Below are 20,434 nucleotides of genomic sequence, written 5' to 3'. Positions count from 1 at the left end.
ATCTCCTAATCATAGAGATCATCATCACCAAAAATCAGTTCAATCCAAAACTTTTAGCCCACATAAGACAAAAAACGTAGATATATGTGTACACCGATCCTGACCCTATATATCATCTTTAGTTCTTTACTATTTGATTCAAATCCAATGAAAAATTCAACAAACCAGAATGAATGAGTTCCCTAATTGGTTCGTATGGATTTAATTGCATTCCGTGAACTCAGTACGAAACTTACCTCGAATTGATATATTCTGTACTAGTTTATGATTTGATCTAGTCGGAATGAATCTAAAAACACAGGGTTGAGTCACCTCTAAGATCCAATCAAGTTGAGTTGACTCAATCGTATTCTTAATCGTCACAGACGATGTTATTGCAATGGCCTGAATTTTTTAATCAGGTGGAAACGTTTGTGTAATATACCATAGAAGTGATAGTGGGGGTAGAATTATTGGAAAATAGTGAATTTACTTGCATAAAATTACTATGAAATAATTTTAAATTAGAATTTCAATCTTATTTATTTTTCTAGGAAGGTAAATGCTTTCGGTGCAATGGCATTGCAGGATGGACCCTTGGTAGCAATCTCCGTTTAATTCTTGAAAATTCATGAACTTTTTGTATTTTTTCCAATGAAAGTATTATTCTCCAGATAATTGAATTATTATAAATAATTCGGATTTTAAGTTTGAAAAGAATAAAACACAATCTTTACGAATTTTTATAAAATTCGGTGGAAAAAAAAAATGGTTCTATAACCTGTTTTATGTTGCGAAGTATAAACTTGTAAGTTGTGATGTGCAACACAAGTCGACTTTTTTACATGACAAATATCCATTTTATCTTTAAAAAAATAATGATATGTCCCTCTAAATTTATTTGAGATTACACCTTAATTTTTTAAATTGATGATTTCTCCCTTGACTTTGATCTTCTTTTAAAAATCAATGGAAATAACCTCAATATCCTCGTTATAGCCACCATCACCATCAACATCACCAATTTCATCATCACCATCAATATTAACATCACTATCATATGGTCGAATTTTTAGTTTTCAAATTGTTAAAATGAAACACTAATGCCACATATTTTCCATTTATCGAGTTTTAGACTGGATTTTTGCAATCCAAAATCAAATAGAACTCGAATTTTTCATGAACCAAATTTTTATCTTATTCTGAATTGCTAACAAGGGAATGGACACAATGTGCATGACCACAATTAATTTTTTGATAACTTTTAGGTATCACTGGCCTTTGGCCTTCCATGATAGATAATTGAAAAATGACCAGAAGGCCCTCATCCACATGAGTACAACCTTTCTCAAAAAAAATTCCTTAACATTGATGTTTTCATTTTTGTTCTTTTTACGACTCAGGACCCCAAACACTTACATGCAAACACTTTCATGTTTGACACCTAAATGTAGGTAGGATGGAGTATAATAGTAAAATAGGTCATCGTGTTGCACAGTAAAAATATTAATTCATGAGATTAGGATTAATAAATTGATTTAAGTTTGAATTGTGTTGATTTAGAATTTTCTTTATTTATAAAATAAGTTATAATTTTATTTGAAATCAAAAAAAGATATTATCAAAATCCTATTAAATTTAGAAGATTGACCCTCTTTAATTAATTTAAGAGGTCCTATCTATCTCAAATTAGATCATTCTCTTATTTTATTTATTTTTTATCTCAAATTAGATCATTCTCTTATTTTATTTATTTTTTATTCATCATAGGCAATAGTATTATCAAGTTACAAATCAAACTAGTAATATTTGATCTCGAAATTTTGTTTTCAACTCCCAATAAAATTTAACCATGCTTGTCGGCAATGAATGACCTACCACGGACCAAAATGGAGGATTGGAGTCAGCAGCACATTGCCAAACCAAGTATGTAGGATTACAGATTACTACTCATCTGCTTAAAACCAGAATCACTAATAATTGCCAATTAATCAAACACGGTAGAACTAGTTCTTGAGCTCAAAGAACCTTGTACACAATGCCAATCACACTATGGGAGTGGAATATGCCCCGAAGGCACCAGAACTAGTGAGAAGTGCTCGAGAATACCTACCAAAGAGCCTTCATAGATGAAGTACAAACCTGACACAGAAATCTAACGTTGCAACAACGTCAATCTAAAAACATCCCAACTTCGAACAAATAAAACAAATTGAGTAATTTTTCCAATGATTTGTTCTCTTTCTTCCTAATTGTTTCTTTAGTTTGCACATATGCTTTCACGTCTACTTTGACGTCCATGGTGACGTCGAGAAAGAGAAATCTGATGAAACTCCTTTCTTTCCAAATTAGCAATAAATAGCAAAAAAAGATCCAATGTATAACAGCAGGACAACTTTCATTTAAGGATATGTTTGATTGCACATGAAAAATAAGGTGAAAAATCAATTTCCATGAAAAATGACATTTTTCAAGTGTTTGATTACACATGAAAATGGAAATTCATTTTCCATCCCATTCAAAAAGTCCACTAAATCATGGATTTCACTTTCCCACCTATATGGGTGGGAAAATGAAATCCACCCATATTTTCCATTATCAATTCTTCCCTACCACCACCACCACCATCATTACACTAACCTCGTCGTCGTTGTCATCGCCGTCATTACCATCGCCGTCGCCGTCGGCTCCGTCTCCGACCACCTTCTCTCTCTCCTTATTTTTCTTCTTCTCCTTCTCCATCCCTCACCTCCTCCCCCACCACCACCACCACGTTCTCCCCCCATCTTCCTCACTTAACTCCATCACCGTCGCCGTCGCCGTCACCGCTGCCATCGTGACCGTGGCCGTCGCCGCCGCCGCCACCACCTTCGTTGCCACCATCGCCACATCCTCCCCCCTCCCTCTTCCTCGTCATCTTCCTCTCCCCCTCCCCCTCCTCCCATCTTCTTCCTCCTTCTCCTCTTCTTTTTTCTCATATTTTTTCCATGATTTTATCCAAGTGAAATCAAACAATGGAATTTGATTTTCCAACCCTACTTATTTTCCACAACTAATTTTCCATGGATTTCAAATTCCATGGAAAGTGACTTTCCATGCAATCAAACATACCCTAAAAGTAAAAAAAACAAACACAAATGAACATCTGGGAAAATTAGATATCCAAATGATGATCAATATAGCCACACCAGATGTAAGTAGAGCACATGAACTAAACAAGAACAAAAATATGAAATAAGTACCCACCACCACCTATAGTAACTACGGTTAATGAGTTTCAAATTTTCATTTAAAGCCAACACAAATGTTTCAATCACAGCTGGCTGCAACACATTTAAGTTGTGTGCATGGCATCAGCATGATAGCTCTCCAATTCCTTGTTCAGCTCATCAGCAGATTTATCGGTGGGTTGCCTCCTCCCACGACCACGCCCATGAGTGCGAGGACGCCCTCGGCCACGCTGGAAACCCCCACGGGGTGTCCACCTACTTCAATGAGATGAAGCAAAAAAAAGAGAGTAAATTACTTTGGTTGCATATATGTAAATGAATGGCCAACATGGGATATTTCGAAAAGCATCAGCAAATACAGTTCTACACTATTTGAAGGACGATTATGATGACCAGCAAACACAACTATGATGACAATCATTCAAGTTTTGAAAATAAAAGTGATAAGGAAATAATGGACACTTCCAGGAGTCGGAAATTCTTTCTAGTTTAAAATCAATCTATAAGAATACAAAGATACAGATCGACAACAAAAACCACTAATATTAAAAATGCAAATAATAGAAACTGGAATGAAATAGAGGATTGTGTACAACACCAAGGTTCCCAAAAGATTTTACATATAGCATGAGTATGCATTTTTCAAATTTGTACTCAGAAAAATAAATAAATCTCATTTAGTAATACAATATCTTAAGATACCAAACAAAACTTGCACATCAGTGACTAACAGGTTTGTAAACAATTTCAAATCCAACGTAGTTCCAATCAATTCAAATAATAGAATTGAGTCATTCTTTAACTAAGAAGAATTATAGAAAAGTAATTCTCAAACCTCATAATGAGAGCTTGACAGATTTATATATATATAATCTAAAGAGTTAATGGACATTAATGCCCTTACATAGAATAAAACAAGAAAAGTCTACTATTTCCCTATTTCCAATAAAATAAAAATTAAATTTATGATAAATGTGTGCAAAACCTAAAAGAAAAATTGTATTTACAAAACAGCTTACCCAGCACCACGGTTGACAGAAGCAGAGCCTCTTCCTCGACCCAATCCCGGCGGCCTGCAAAAAGAATCAAGTGTCAAACAATTTTGCTGAAAGATTTTTCAAGAAATATTATGGATCTGCTGCCAGAGAAAAGTTCAAGTTTTGCCAACAACAATTAACACAGCTTTTCTTTCCACTAATTCCAATTATATAAACAAAAATGGAGAACCTCAAAATTTTGTGAACTTTACTCAGAAGCCCGAGGAGGGGTGAGCATGGGAGCACCAATATAGTACACATTACATAACTAAATTATGTAACACCTCAAAGTTATTAAGAAAAAATACAATAGATCACATACTACGGTGTTCACAGTATTCATGTGTAACATTTATTACTTGATATACAAATTCTTAGTAATACAATCATATTTTTCGACAAACATTTGAAGGCTAATTCTATTTGATGTCAATGATTTTCTATCTAGATTGTATCAAATTCACTCACCTTTAAATGCCCATCAAAGGGAGTGATCAAATTGGCTTAAATATTTAAAGATATACCTGGAAGTGTATTTTGCCATCCAAGATTTATACATACAAACATGGTCATGTAAAAGAAGCCCTACCCTTAACAGTCTTTCTAAGAGACTCACTCACTCTCAAGAAACAAACCATAACTTTTTGCACTGGTTATAGATAGACAAATGCAAAAACGTAACAAACTTCATTACATTAGGTTCAATTATATACGGTGATGAAGAGATTGTTAAGGATGTGACCCCATAAAATTAATTATGGGTGGGTACATGGAACAGATTTAAAATCAATCAGGAAAAAAAAAGTGGAGCACATTACAAAAAAAATAAATAAATAAAACCGTTGATGTGAACCAATTAAACCAAAAGAAGTATTTTACTGTTTAGGAATTAGACCAGCCACAGTTTACGGAGAAGAAAGTTGCCTAGTCCATACTATTTGACACCATTTCAGTCCTTCCCTTTGAACCTTCAACTAAGAAGCACAACCTAGTCCTTCCGATTGACGCCCACATTGGCCTGTTTTAGATGACAAATATCATCTAAATCATTTTAATTCATCACCTGTTGGGGCTACTCCTATAAGAATGATCATCAAAGCCTTATCCCAATAATGATTCTTATTGCATTAGTCATCCCGTAATCATACTATTTTTGTGATATTCTGATTAATGCCCCAACAAAAGACTTGGAAACCGGACCCCAAATCACAAATCAACTCAAAAAGATCTCTAACCAGGACCGAGTGGCTTGATAAACCTCTAATTTTGAAGGGGACAAAATGAAACCCAATCAAGAAAATGATATGTTTCTTCGCTCCAAATCTAGACGTCATACTCCCAGTGAGTGGCTTCAACGAAGCTTGCCACTGTCAGGATGACTAGAGGGTGTCTTTCATATTCTGTTCCACCAGTTCAAGACCTAGTTCAAGCAGATCGAGTTGATTCATTTCCTTCTTGCCTGGGTGAGCAGTTTACATGATCTTTCGGCATCTGTTTCCTTTTCTATTACATGATTTTTTGGCAACATTGCACTAACTCAAGTTTTCTTGTTGGAGCTGAAGTAGGTCCAAGCGAATAGAATAAGTTCTGAGGCAGGAGTGGTAGTAGAGCTATCTGGTTCGATACCTGATTTGGATTGAGGTCCCCAGAATATATTCCTCCAAATCAACGAAATTCAGGGGTTTACTGGATTGGAAAGGAATTCAAGAAGAGGAAGAGTCAATCGAATCTATCAAAAACCCTAACCCATGAATCCCAATGAACAATGGGTAGAACAGTGGAGTGGACGGAGAGAAAAGAACGATGGTCTTTATTTGGTTGTATCTGATTCCCATTTAATGAAGTTTGTATATGTACTAGGAAAAGTGAGTAATCAACTTGCACAAACACTAGATAGTTCTCTGAACACTACCCATTCAGATGCGCACAAGAAAAAAAAAAGTTGCATCAAAGGTCAAAAAGTCATTGCTAACATCAAAGCCACAAGATGTAAATGCCAAAACAAAGCAATAGACCATCCGTGTAAACTCGGTCCATACTAGCTAATTCTATATGTTAGGCATCCCCCTAGTTGTGGGAAGCATGGTTCAAAATCTCGGTTTATATCGTAATGTTTAGTACGAAACATTTCAGTTTATCCAAATCCCGAGACGAAACAGTTGGAAACCGAAAATATTCAAATTTCCGGTTCTTTTTCTAGAAAAATCAGAGAAGAAGAAAAGGGGGAGAGAAAAAGGAAAGGGGGACAGAAGAAGGAAGAGAGAGAGAGAGACCTGGGTGTGGTCGTCAGAGTTCCATCGCCGGATCAGATTAGTAACTTCTTCCTCTTCCTCTCTAGTTTTTTTTTTCCCTCTCCTCTGAAAAATGCAGAGGGCTGGCAGATTTTTGAGGATGAAATGCTCTAGACTTAAGACCTCTCTAGAAGACTGGGATTGTTTTAGATGAAAAAAGCTTATATTTTCGTAAATATTTAAGAAACCCTGTCTTCTACGAAAGACTGGTTAATGTTTCGAATGTTACGGGTATGTTTCGGTTTACTTAATGACCAAAACATCGATCCAAAACAAGATTTTAAACCATGGTGGGAAGCTTCTACTTTAGTTATTGCCACACTTCATATCATGCTCCTACTACACTGTTTGTAGTCCGTTGGGACATTTGGAAGGAGCACAATGGGAGGTGCTTTGAAGGAAGAGAAGCTGTGGTGGACGTTGTCTTTTTCGATCTTTTCTTGCTTGTTTTTTTTTTTTGGTGCAAGATTTTTACGGAATTTAGTAGTGACTTTGTTTACAACTTCGTGGGTGGTAGATGGGAATTGTTTGCTTATCAAAAAAAATCAAGAATTCCAAACCCCAACCATTTTTTTCCATTTGATCAGTTTCTCAACCCCAGCTATTGCTACAAGGGTTTATGTAGTCTCCGACTTATTGAGAAAATCACGATTAAATCATGATTTTTTCCTTGACGAACATCGCGATTAACTCATGAATTTCACGATTAAATCAAAAACCTCACGATTAAATCGGTAAAGGCAGAATGACATTGATGCACTAGTAAGAGAATACAACCTTGGCGAAGATGATGGTGACCATTTTATCGATAAAAGTTAAGATGATCATGATGGAAATAAAGATGAAATTAATTTTGATGTTTTCGACCAGTTAATGAATTCTAACTCGAACTCGTGATTGTTATCTTTTTTATATTTTGAACCATATAAACCTCAACTATGTTGTCGATCTGTGGTTACTTGTGGTGGATGCATGGATGAAATCAATAAGGGGTTTGGCGATTGATTTTTGTAGTTTAATATGGGATCTTATAATATAATATGAGAACACCACCTAGTGGGAACAATTACACAGCCCTAACCCTAGCTTGATTTGTTTACCCTTGTTTTTCAACTTTTTCCCAATTTTCCTCTTGCCGACTTATTCCTGAACCCCAACGTCATGACTATTTCATCAAATCTAATTTTAAAGCCAAGATTTCTTATAATTTTATATTATTTCTGCATTCAGTATTGTAGAACTATTTGAATTGAAGTTAATAAAGCAAAGATGACAATATTAATATTGCATTATAGATAGAGGAAGTTCAAAATTATTATGAACATTGTAAAGATGCTTAGGCATTTCAGTTATTCGACAGTTTGATCAGTAGGATTGCCACTGACTCCCAAATTCATGTTACCGCATCGTGCATATGAAGGCCACACATATCAGATCACCCAGAAACAAACTGATACTATCTCCAGACATAAAAGAGAGTACAATATATCAAAAAATCAAATCAACTTTTATAGCTAACTTGATCCTCTATTAAGACCTCTCAAACTAGCCAAGCTCAGAAAAAAGGATTTCAAAAACTAGAGATATTTAGTGCTCGAGAATCAAAACTTGTGAGCTCAACCATATATCATATGACATGTCTTTTGAAGACCTTTTTTATTAATCTCCCACGAAACTGAAAATACCTTTTACAATCGCTAGACTGACAAAAATATGTCCAACAAATAAATAGAACTGATTGCATATCCTACCCCCCCCCCCCCCCCCCAAAAAAAAAAAAAAAAAAAAAAAACATATACTAAATGACATGTCTTTTGAAGACCTTTTTTATTAATCTCCCACGAAAATGAAAATACCTTTTACAATCGCTAGACTGACAAGAATATGTTCAAGAAAAAAATAGAACCAATTGCATATCTCCCCTCCTCCTCTCAGAGGGGATAAAAGTAATAGATGGATAGAAATATGTCCAAGACACACTTTCAAGTGTAATTATTAGCTAGCTAACTATGAACCACTATGGAATCGTTAACCTAAGCCCAATCAACAGTTTTCACTTTCCGAGAAGCCCATAACAATTTGGAAAGAAAAGAGAGATATCATAACAAATTATATGATCAAATATCCAAAAAAGAAACATCTTAGATAGTAGAAATGGAAGTGAGAAGTGAAGAAATGACTTACGACATAACAACTGTCCTCCTTCCTCTTCCATTTGCTCCTCCAATAACATTCACACGAGCCGAAACAGGCATTCCTAAACTGGTTCCTATAATTTCAATCTTCATAGATTTCCCATCTAGTTGAACATTATTATATCGCTTCATGGCCGCCAAAGCATCAGTTCTCCGAGTATACACCACCTCAGCTGAACCCTGTAAAACGAGTATTGAACACCAAGTTAATAATCCGTATAAATGGAAAGCGACCAGGAAAAATCAAGTAAGATAACACTACCAATTAGTTAGACACGCAACCAGATACTACAAAGCACAAAAAACTTTCTCCAAGAAAAAAAAAAGTGTAGACAGGGTTAGAGCAATGAGGGAAATTTGCAATGTCTGAACCAAATTTCATAACTTGAGCAACATAAGCACCAAAAACAACAGAACATCCCAATCATGATATAACACCAAAACAGAAAAAAACATGTGGATAATTGTACAAGATGTGTTAATTGTCAAATATCATAAACAAGAAGGTAAACTCTATAAAGCATCATATATTGATCCGTTACATCACAGTATCAAGGGAAAAAACAGAACAACCTTGGGTGGAGAAATGTCTGGATGTCCATTAAATCAATGGTTACAGGCCCAAGAAGGAAACTCCACAAAGAAACTGCCAGGTTGGTTGGTCTGGTTGTTTCCCCTCGGACATTTATATTTGACTCAATAAACTATGGCCCATTAATGTTCATTAGCAATCCCAGGATGCCAACAGTTATTCCATCAACGTGCAAAGTCCTTTGTATTTATGAGGTTAAAAATGAAAGAACTAGCAGTGACCAAATCCTCGTAAGGAAATTCAATTTTCAATTACTCAAAATGAATGTTCATCAAACCACTCCAATTTTCCCTCTATCTACTTTGGGGATTATAACGACTCTGTTCTTACGACAAAGAGTGAATATTTACATGGATGGTTAATGATCAAAGTTGTTAGATACTTAGATTCCTCTTCCACAATCTTTTTAATGAATATAAGATAAGGATTTTTTCCAAAAATGCTTTACACATTCATACCAACTGCCTGAAAGAGAATATTTTGCAATCGTAGAACATACTTAACAACAGGGAGCAATTCGATGTTGGAACTTATTTCCCACATCACATATGCAAATTGACACCTTGATCTTGAGCAAGCCAACATCCAAGAAGAAAGTCCTGCTTTCAATTGTCTCCTTGAACATCATTTGGAAATCCCTGGACTTAAATGGATACTTCACTTTGTTTCCCAAATAGAAGAAAAGTTATAGCCTTTCAACACAACTCTCAAGTTGGGGATTTTATGACCCCGTGCACATTCAACATTAAAAGTTCTTAAACTTCTTATATTTATAATGGTTATTCAGCTTTGTTACAATTCGGTGTGTTCAAACCAAATCAAAATCGAATACCCCCATTTTGAGGATCATGTTCACCAACCATCATATACATAATTTTACGAAAATCAAATAACTACAGAGGGATTTATCACATTTCTCTCATGTATATTAACAATCTCCATCTCTCAGGAAAATGAGTTCAGGATATTTTTCGAGATAATGCTTTGTAAGCAACCAAAATCGCCTCAAGTATAAAAATGGGAACCTAGCTTAGGATATTGAGCATTTTTTAGTACCTATTATCAGTGTAGCTTTTGGAGAGGTATATTAAATTGTTGTCCCAACTTCACTAGAAGATGAGAACTTAGTGAGTAGAAGTAATAGGGTTTATTTTTAGAAAGATCTTCATTGAAGAAACTTCCATCAAAAAGATGTTTTTTTATAGGAGTGCAGAAACTTCCCCTTCAAAGATGATTTCTTGTTCTCTTCTCCAAATAGGACAGAAAATACCACTATGTGAAGGACTTTTGATTTGCAACGTAATTGCATCTCTTGATATGTCAACTTATTAAAATAGAAAAAAGAGGGGTATATTACCGTAAAGATGAAGGTAAATGACCAAGAGGACTACAAGATACGGAGATAGATCTTAAGGTGGTAACCATAATACAAATGCTTATGGCATTTTAGTACTGACATCTGAAACACTTGGGCCTAAGCTATGAGCCAATATGCAAGGCGATTTGTGAGACAACCTTCACAACACACAAACTGCCATATGCAAAAGTTGTACCACAAAGTTTCCTAAGCGTGGGCACTGTTTCTTTTTTACATTCTACAACCTAAAGAATTCAGAATACCCAATATTTTCTTTTTACAGTTTTGCGCATTCTCTCTAATTGATATCATGGTGGTGTAAGCCTACAGGTGCCCCTACAATTTAACAAAACTGTAATTTAGGTAATCAAAATAGTCCACATGGACTGAGAAGGATATTTACATAAATAAAAAGAAGTTAAATCACAATAGAACCATGCAATAGAACAGCTAAGCATAACACTTACGCTTGGGCGGCCATTTCTGTCATAATGAACTGCATATCGCTTCAGGTCTCCAAGCTCAGAAAATAGTTCCTGAAAGCCAAATATCATATTAATATTTTAAAAAAGATTCTGTCATCAAAACAGGACAAGGATACAACAAAATAAAATATCAGGAAAAAATAAACAGTAATATAATTTATGCTGCACCTTTATATCTTCATTGGTCACTCCATAGTCCAAGTTGGAAATATATAATTTTGTGCCAGTTTCAATCCCAGAATACCCTGTAGCCACTAGGCTATCTTCAAACAAATCATGCTGCCATGTAAAATCTTTGATCCTGCTAGAAGGCTGATTAAATTACAGATACAAAAAATCCAATTAGAAGAACGAGTCAGCAAATTAACCACGTACAAACATCCAAACTAGGACAAGAAGACACCAAATTGACCACAGAAGAGCATAGTCAGACAGAGATCAATGGAATTACAATAAAATGAAAGAGTAATAGTTAAGAAAGTAGTAGGAGCCACTATTATTTAATTTCTCACATCCAATTAACCAAAAACCTTGAATGATTATAACATCACAGCATGCGGTTGATGAATGGGTTTAGAGAATTTCCACCCATTACATATAAGTTGATATGCGTGCTACTAGTGAGAGCTCCAGTAACCAAAATTCAACCACGGAAGCTCCTCTGAATAGAAACTCCATGAACTAGCATAATAATTGAAGGCCCCGCACTGAAAAAATTGCGCATGTATCGAGAGGATCCATCATAAACCCCAACCAAGATAGGCCACAAAATATGGATAATCCATGAACATCGGTACTATAACAAAGCACTGATTTAGTGAAGGGAACTTCAATATCAGCTTCTCCATGCTACGGATCAAATCCTCTCTTTTAGTGTTTTGAATTTCTAAAGCAGATCAGATTCTTGAACATATAGCAAAAAACAGCAATGGTGTTTTGAGTTTGCCTTGGCAATTGTGTAAGCCGATGACCGAGCATTCACCCTAAGAGGTCCTCTATGGAGCATCCCTGCTTCCCTTCCACGGCTAAAAGTGCCTCCTCGTCCACGCCCTCTGCGGGCCCTCCCACGTCCTCTCCCTCTCCCACTGTTACTTCTGTTTTTTATCAGATCATCAAGCGACATGTCCAAAGAATTTGCCATTTAATAGAGAATATGCAAAGCCAACTGCACCGACCAAATAACCTGGATGAAAATCAGTGAAATTTAGATCAACGATTATTGCTTAGTCTGAAAAACTGGCATAAAAAGATAAATAAATGCCAAAAAAAAGGTCTAAAACATTAAAATCGCAGCAAAAAAGGGAGCACTCAAAATATAGAATGAAACTTTACTCAGGAGAAAGCAGAGAAAATGTTGGGTGATTTTTGGTAGGCACTATTTTGTTGCTTTGAGGCAGTGCTTGGTTTAAGTCTAACTTAGAGAAGAACAAAATCTAAGGGGTTGGTGAGGTGGAGTGAACAGACCAAATTGCTGATATTCTAGGTTGCGAATTTGGTTCTCCCTAAAACCTATTTGGCCCTCCCCTACGAACTAGGTATAGATCCAAACGTCAATAGGACACACTTAATGAAAGATATAAGGGAGGTTGGCACCTTGGAAGTCCAAATATAAAAGGAAGCAAGATGCCCGTTCCAATAAGCATATCTTTTTTTTTCCATAGCTCGGAAAATTAGATAACAAAGTTTCCTTTGCAATAATCAGGATGACGCATGAAAGCACCATTGCATTGAGTAGGAGACAGGTTGATGGCATCAAAGTTTGAAGAGTAGATTTTATATTTTTATTTATTTTTCTATTTTAGAACTTTATGTTCATGTTTTTTTTCCTTATTTTCATGTTTTATTGGCCCATAATCGATTGGTCATAATAATAATATTTAGGGGTAGTTTGGTAAATTTAATGTCTTTTATTTAAGTTTATAAGAATTGGAAAATTAGGAGAGAGAAAGTTACAAAAATTAGGTTATTTATTTGATATTTTACATTATTAGGATTCATGTATTTATTTTCTATATAAATAGATTGTATTGTGATTTTTTTCAAACAAAGAATTTGATGAATAAAGAATGAGTTTCTTTCATTGAGTGAAGTGAGTTCTCCACCATTCTTCGTGTGATTCCAAGGTTTTATCATTCTATACCTTATCTTTTTTCTTCTATTCGTTACTTTTATTTTTATTTTTCTTTGAACTTTCTTGAATTCTTGATTCTTGATTCTTGAAACCTACAAACCCCAACCATTAATCATTTCCCCTTTCTTTTAACCCTTCTTCAACAAAAATATCGTAATTTACACAACTTTGCATTTTACATCTCAATAACCAATTGGGATTTTAAAAACCCTTTTTTGCCCAAATCCTTAACCTAATTCCAAATCCCAAATCGGATCCCCTAACCCCTCCCCCATTTTTTTCTTTTAAATCCTTACCCAAATCCCAAACCAAATTCCCTAGCCCCCTAAATTTCATCTTCTTCCCTCATCGTCCTACATCAAATTTGGTATTAGAGCCTAGGTTGAAGTACGATTGCAACCTAGGCACGCTGGCCCAAACTCGACTCGGGCTCAACCTGATATATGGCTGAGCCTAGGTTGAGTTATGCAGAAAATGAATTGAGTTTGAGTTAGAATATCTCAACCCGATTTCAATTCGAGTTGAGCTCCGATTGAAGGTATGAGCAACCCTACTCAAACCGAACCCGATGTCATATACTAATATATAAATATTTTTATATTAATTATAGATTTTTTATTTAGCTTTTTTTGTTTCATCTTATTAGTATGACTTGTGGACAATTAGTTAATATTAATGTGAACTTTGATTTAGTATGATTTGTCTTAATATTCTCTCAATTATGGATTTGAAGGTTGTCTGCAATTTTATTTACTAGTAGTTTTGTTTTTGATTTTGTATATCATTTTTTTAATACTAAATTTATTTCCTAATCAAAATGAAATTATGGTTATTCAACGAACCCAACCCGACCAAACCGCCCAAAACTATCTAAACTTGGGCTAACCCGAACTCAACCCTATTTTATAATATCAAACGCGGGTTAAGCTTGGGTTAGTGAGCTTAGGCCCAATGGTCGGGTTGAGTTGAGCTCAGGTTAAGAGTTCTGCTACTTGGGTTGAGTATGGTTTTACCCTCCAACCCACCCAGGTTGTAACCCTAGGTTTAGGCAACAGAAAAATTAGTAGATTACGTTGGGAGAAGATGGATTCAACAAAGATGTTTACAGAGAAACTGAAAAATATGTTGTCAAATTTACATCAAACGTGCCACTCTCAAGCATATTTTTGGTATGCCTGCAACCGTAATATACAGGAAAGCTAAGAGCACAAACGATGACGTGAACAATGGTATGAAGAGCTCAAACAACAAAACTTGTGCAACAAGTGCAATTTTCGTAAATCTTATAAATTAGAGCGTTCAAATTGGGAGAATGGAGTGATTGTGATCAAAGTCCTTGCGCCTAAACTCAAAGTGAGTAATGAAGAAATCGAGGAGTTTGATTTAAAAGAGACTAAGATAGTGAGATTGACGAGTGTAAGACATCATTATTGATCCTTGAATAAGAATCTAAGTCTGAAGAATCTGAACAATTGGCACAGAAAATTGTGGAGCCAATACATCATTTGCTTTTAACACCGATTTTATCCCATGAAAAAAAAAAAGGAAAATAACGTTTTGGATAAATCAATGAGTTACGTTATACATAGAGCATTTCAAGTTGTCAACTTTAGTTCTTGCCAAAAAATAAAAGTCCAACGATAATTTATTTGATTTGATTATATCTATCGAAGCGTGAAGGGTGCATTGATTGAGAAGCAATCCTAAACCCTGATCTACTGGGGAATTGCCACAATTTTGTTTCGTCAATAACAAATTCTTCCCAGCCGAGTTGTAGGGATGACAAAGAGGTAGGTTTGGGTCGGGTTTAGCTAAACCCGCCCTCAATCCCAATTATATTTGCTTACCTCGAAACTGCCCCGACCCCCACTCAAGTCATATCTTTTTGCCCTGTACCCGCCCCTGGCCATAATAGGTTTTCCCCGCACTAACCCGCCCCGCCAGCTCAATCAATTTTTAGCACCTATAGATACCAACCAACCCCGTCCACAACTCGTTTTTAACACTCCACCCCGCCCATTTCAATGTATTTACATAAAAAGGCACTCAAGAAGGTTTGAACTTGAGAACAAATTCCTGCGTCTTACCACTAAGCCGAATGGCAATTGTTTTATATGTATATAACAACATATATACATACATACATACATATATATATATATTATTGAGGAGCGTTTGAATGCCTGGGGTAGGGCAGATTAGCAGGGTGGGGTGAGGCAGCGTATATCAAAACCATCCTCGCCCTAAAACCGAAACAATTTTAACTTTTAATACTGAAATAGTTTCAGGTAAGAAAAAAAACAAACCTATTGGATCGAGGAGGGGCAAAATTGCCATCCCTACAGAGTTGAATTGATGGGGACATCAAAGCTTGAAAAGTGATTTTATTTTTTATTTTTTATTTTTTATTTTTTATTTTTTATTTTTTATTTTTTATTTTTTATTTTTTATTTTTTATTTTTTCGATTTTAGGACACTTTACCTTCATGCTTTTTTGGTATATTTTCATGTTTTATTAGCCCATAGTATATTGGTCATAATATAATGTTTAGATGTAGTTTGGTAAATTTAGTTTGTCTTTTATTCAAGTTTATAAGAGTTGAAAAATTACGAGAGAAAGTTACGAAAATGAGATTTTTTATTTGGTATTTTAATTTATTAGGATTCTTAGATTTATTTTCGTTATATATAGATTGTATTAGGATTTTTTTTAACAAAGAATTTGATGAATAAAGAATGAGTTTATTTCATGGAGTGAAATGAGTTTTCCACCATTTTTTATGTGATTCAAGAAACCTTTGATGTGATTTCAAGGTTTTATCTTTCTATCCCTTCTATTTTTTCTTCTAATCTTTATTTTTCTTTTTGTTATTTTCTCGTCAATTTCTTGAATTCTTGATTCTTGAAGCCTACAAACCTCAACCTTTAATTATTTCCCTTTTCCTTTAACCCTTATTCAACCCAAACCAAAATATCGTAATTTACAAAACTTTGCATTTTACATCTCAATAGTCAATTAGGATTTTGAAAACCCTTTTTTCCCTCCTTAAATCAATTCCAAATCCCCTCCCCCCCCCCCCCCCGCGCACCCCTCCCTTTTCTTTTAAATCCTTACACAAATTCCCTAACCCCCAAAATTTCATCTTCTTCCCTTCACAAGTATACAGCATGTTCTACCAAACAAACAATCATGCGGCTTACATACTAAGAACCTCATGATCATGAACAAAATAGATAGTGAAAGAAAGTTTAAATTCACTTTCAATAACAAAAGATGTAGTTCTTGGTATAGTGGAATGGAAGAATGAGATTCATTTAGCCAACCCCAAAATCTTGGGATTAGGCTTTGTTGTATGATCACAAACAAAATGCTAGTTAGGAGTTTGGAGGAAAGATTTTAGTAAATGTTGTAGAAATCTAGAGTAGGAGAGTGAGAACTCTCAGGTATCTTACAATTGTAGTGCCTAGGAAAGAAGCTAGAGAATTTATGTTGAATTATCCATGGGCGGGCATTAGATTCAAAGTGAACGGATCCGATAGGAATCATTTTTGAGATAATATATGGTGCGCAAGGCCCTTTTTAAGGAAGTTTTCCCTTTGTTGTTTTCCCTATCCACCAAAGCAAAGAAATTGGTGTTAAGACATTTTTTGTTGATAAGTAGAAGATAATTTTAAAGATGGTCAACATGACCAACTAAAAACTGCTAAAAAAAATGTAAGCCACAAGGACACCCAATCCTATCTTCCTAAGAAATTATCAAAGAAAATCCCTTTAAATGCCTTAAATATCTAACACCAAAAAAAAAACAAAAAATTAAATAAAAATTAAAAAAAACAAAACAAAATACTCATAATAGGCCTAATCGAATATTGCACCAGCTCACATTTTCCTTCAAAAACCAGGTTATTATGTTCCTAACAAATGTCTCCATAACCCACAAAGGGTATGACACTCCAAAGCTTTTTCTTGAGCTCCCTAAATGGAGATCCCAAGCCACTACTGAAAGAGAGCTTGAATGATCAAGGCAACCATCTTGCAATGCCGATAAACCCGTGACATGGTCCCAAACCAGGCAAAGACCCATAGCTCAGTTGGTTTGACATATTGCAAAGCAACTTTGAGGTTAAAAAAACGAGCAAAAGTGCAATAATAATAACATGGTAAATTGTCTTCTCACCATCCATACACGAAAGGCAAATGTTAGGTCCATTGAAACTGTGCACACAAAACGATAAAAAAAAACCTTTGACTTGTGAACTAGAGTGAGACATTATAATTTCGAAAGATGACAATCTATTTTTATTTTTTTGATCACTGACAATTTATCTTGGGATTTTGATTTAAGAATCAAAATGGAAAATTGATTTTGAATCTAATCTTCTAAATAGCATTTAAAGGCCTTTTGCTAATTCCCTAACAACGACAAAATAAAATGGTCCTAACGTACAAATGACCCGGCTCGCTCAATCTTTTTTACAAGTCTCACGGGAATTTACTCGTCCACTCTATCTCATCACGATTTCCCAACCTCGTTAAAATGGGGACCCAAGATTCCTTTGAAAAGGATTTTTTTTTGCTTAGATTGCTATTTTAAACAAAATTTTAACAGTTTACCATCCAAAAAATTGAGGAAAGCATAGTCAATTTTTTCTCCATGAGTAAAGCAGTGGGGAAACTATGGATCATCTTTTTTCATCGTAAACTAGTTGTTGTTATATGGTGGCGCACCTTCTTCATTCATTTTGAAGTTAATGGGGTATTGACTATGCATGTGGTTGAGACTTTTAGTAGGTGATTCACATCGTCCTTTTCCCAAATAGTCAAATTCTTTGAACGATTAATATTTCGAGGATATGAAAGGAAAGAAATAGAAGATATGAAAGGGAATCACGGTTGTGGAGTCAACTAAGAGCAAAGTTCATGCTTAACATAAAGTTTTATGAAGGGGAAATTACCACACAAAAAAAGGGTCAAAGTCTTGGTTAATTATCAAAAAAATAACAATTTTTAAAAATTATCAAAAACAACTTGAATCGCTGAACTGTCCACCATTTTAGTAACTAGCCAGATAGTCCAATGTTTCATCTTGTATTTTGCACTAAAACATCATAAATGTCCCTTTACTATTAAGGCCTTTAGTGGGAATCTCAGCACTCAAAATCATAAAATAACATAAAACATTGGACTGTCCAACGAGTTACTAAAACACTGGACAGTCCAACGATTTAAGTTGTTTTTTGGGAATTTTTTTAAAAATGTTATTTTTTTATAATTAACTAAAGTTTTGACCCTTTTTCGTAATTTTCCGGTTTATGTATGAGTGTTCTAAACACTTTCCAGTAATTGGGAATTCCTTTTTTGAAGATTTTGTATTTAGATGGTATCGTTTGATATACAGAATTCTTTCAGGGACTAGGGAGAACATCCTTCTCGAGATGCAACCAAATGGGCCCTAACTCACGTTTGTAGTTCTATTTTTTTATTAGGTAAACTTCTGTTGTTTTCTTTAAGCCTTCAGATGGTCAAGATAACCACTTAGACAACTACTTGTTTGTATAACCTGCAATCTTTTAATTACAATTTTGCACAAATGCACAAATAGATTTGTGTAGTTTGCATTTCGAGGACCATCAATGATGTCAATTTAAGGAGGACACCCTTCTCGAGATGATAGCAGAACAGCTCAAAAATGGGTCCACAGCTGTTTATTTAGAATCAGGGGAGCCACCAAACGGGCCCTTACTAAAAAAACAAAAGATCGCATTTCGATCCCAATTTTTTTCCACCAAAAAAAGCTACTTTAAGAGCTTCTTGAGCCAAATGAATTCGTTTTTTTTTTTTTGTAAAACAACCAAAATAGACACTAAACCTTACAAGATTTCATGAAGTTTACAGAAATAAGTGTTGAAATTAACATCAATTTTGCAAACAATAACACAACCGAAATAAGTAGCAAATCGGTATTAAATATGCGGAAAAAAAAAATTCCACAAAAAAGTACTGTAGCACAACCATACTGGTTTTAGTAAGTAAGAGAGAACTAGGGCTCAACCAAATAGATTTCGAAATCTAAACCACCAAGAAGATTCAGAAGAGAAATTACCTGAAAGATATGGCGGCGTTCTTCACCGATCACAGGCAAAAAAACAGCAAAAGATACTAAAGTGACTTCCTGAGAGAACTGGTGAAGATTGAGAAATTTTTTTAGGGTTTCGAAAAGTGGAAGTCGAGAGAGGCGAAAGCTTTCGAATATTAATAGGGTTTTTTGGAGATTCTTTGAGGTTGAAAAGGGAGGTGGACGCAGAGATGAGGATTGAGATGGAAAAAGATTAGAAGGAAAGAAGTTCAGAGAGATTGATTTAGGGTTTCTGAGATTGATTTCTCGAGCATGGAAGGGATGGGGAGCGTCTGAACTTCGAAGACTTAAGGCTAAGGGTTTGTTTTGCTTTTCGAAAGGCTTTATAGACTTTTTTTGGCTGACCAATGGTTTTTAGTCTTTCCACTTGTGAGACAGTGATCTCTATGATTGTCCGTTAAGTTAGGGCTGTGAATGGACCGGGGGCGGTACTAATCGGGTCTTAAAATCCTAGCCCAAATCCGAACAATCTCATTACCGGATTGGATTGTGTCGGGTCAGGTTGGATAAAAAAACAAAACATGTGTGGGCCCAAATCCAACCCGCACATATTCGATCATGGGCCGAAGGGACCTGGCAAAAGTAAAAGTGAGTATTCGAAGAATCAAATTCGAGACCTATTACATGGCATTCAAAGGAGGAGTCGCATTTATAAGAGGGTAGTGTTAAAGGCACCCCAATTATTACCAAGGGCAACCCATACATAGTGACAAATTTTGTTTTATATGGGTTAAAAAGTTTTGGAATGAATTGAATTTTGGTGAGAAGATCAACCTCATCAAAAATCAGACCATTCCAACAAAATTTATCCTATTCTTAGATACGCGATTTTCAAATCCGAAGATCACTTCTACGTGAATATGGAGTCGACGTCATTCATTTTTAGAAAATGGTGTGAATGGGCACCCAGAATAATTTGAAAATAAAAGTTTTTATAGTGACTCTGATACGAATAAAATATCGAACTACCTAAGATTTAGGTAAGTGGTTCAATTAGAAA

General features: G+C 35.1%; 1 protein-coding gene across 2 annotated transcripts; it reads right to left on the bottom strand.

The window, feature by feature from the left end:
- Positions 1-3,117: 3,117 nt before the first annotated feature.
- LOC147380566 (THO complex subunit 4C-like) lies at positions 3,118-19,766 on the bottom strand. 2 transcript variants are annotated; one of them, XM_086431509.1, is made up of 7 exons: positions 19,402-19,766; positions 12,113-12,349; positions 11,335-11,478; positions 11,149-11,217; positions 8,722-8,912; positions 4,229-4,282; positions 3,118-3,464 (listed from the first exon to the last, which is right to left on the bottom strand). In XM_086431509.1, the coding sequence occupies exons 2-7, from the start codon at positions 12,305-12,307 to the stop codon at positions 3,314-3,316; spliced, it is 804 nt and encodes a 267-aa protein (XP_086287635.1). In that variant the 5' UTR covers positions 12,308-12,349; positions 19,402-19,766; the 3' UTR covers positions 3,118-3,313. The 2 variants fall into 2 exon arrangements, with proteins under 2 accessions (XP_086287635.1, XP_086287634.1); XM_086431508.1 differs by having other exon boundaries at positions 3,118-3,467; positions 19,402-19,764.
- Positions 19,767-20,434: the final 668 nt, after the last annotated feature.

Source organism: Akebia trifoliata, unplaced genomic scaffold (genome assembly GCF_017979445.1).
Source record: "Akebia trifoliata isolate Shusen 1 unplaced genomic scaffold, ASM1797944v1 Contig01299_ERROPOS717734, whole genome shotgun sequence".
Taxonomy (NCBI): Eukaryota; Viridiplantae; Streptophyta; class Magnoliopsida; order Ranunculales; family Lardizabalaceae; genus Akebia; species Akebia trifoliata.
This window is presented reverse-complemented; position numbering and strand designations above follow the sequence as displayed.

What these genes read in the sequence shown, in the direction of transcription:
- LOC147380566 (XM_086431508.1), bottom strand. Translation starts at nt 12,307, where the DNA reads ATGGCAAATTCTTTGGACATGTCGCTTGATGATCTGATAAAAAACAGA. An exon ending in CGGCTTACACAATTGCCAAG is followed by an intron (nt 11,479 to 12,112) that starts GCAAACTCAAAA and finishes TAATTTAATCAG; the next exon opens with CCTTCTAGCAGGATCAAAGA. An exon ending in ACAGAAATGGCCGCCCAAGC is followed by an intron (nt 8,913 to 11,148) that starts GTAAGTGTTATG and finishes CTCGTTTTACAG; the next exon opens with GGTTCAGCTGAGGTGGTGTA.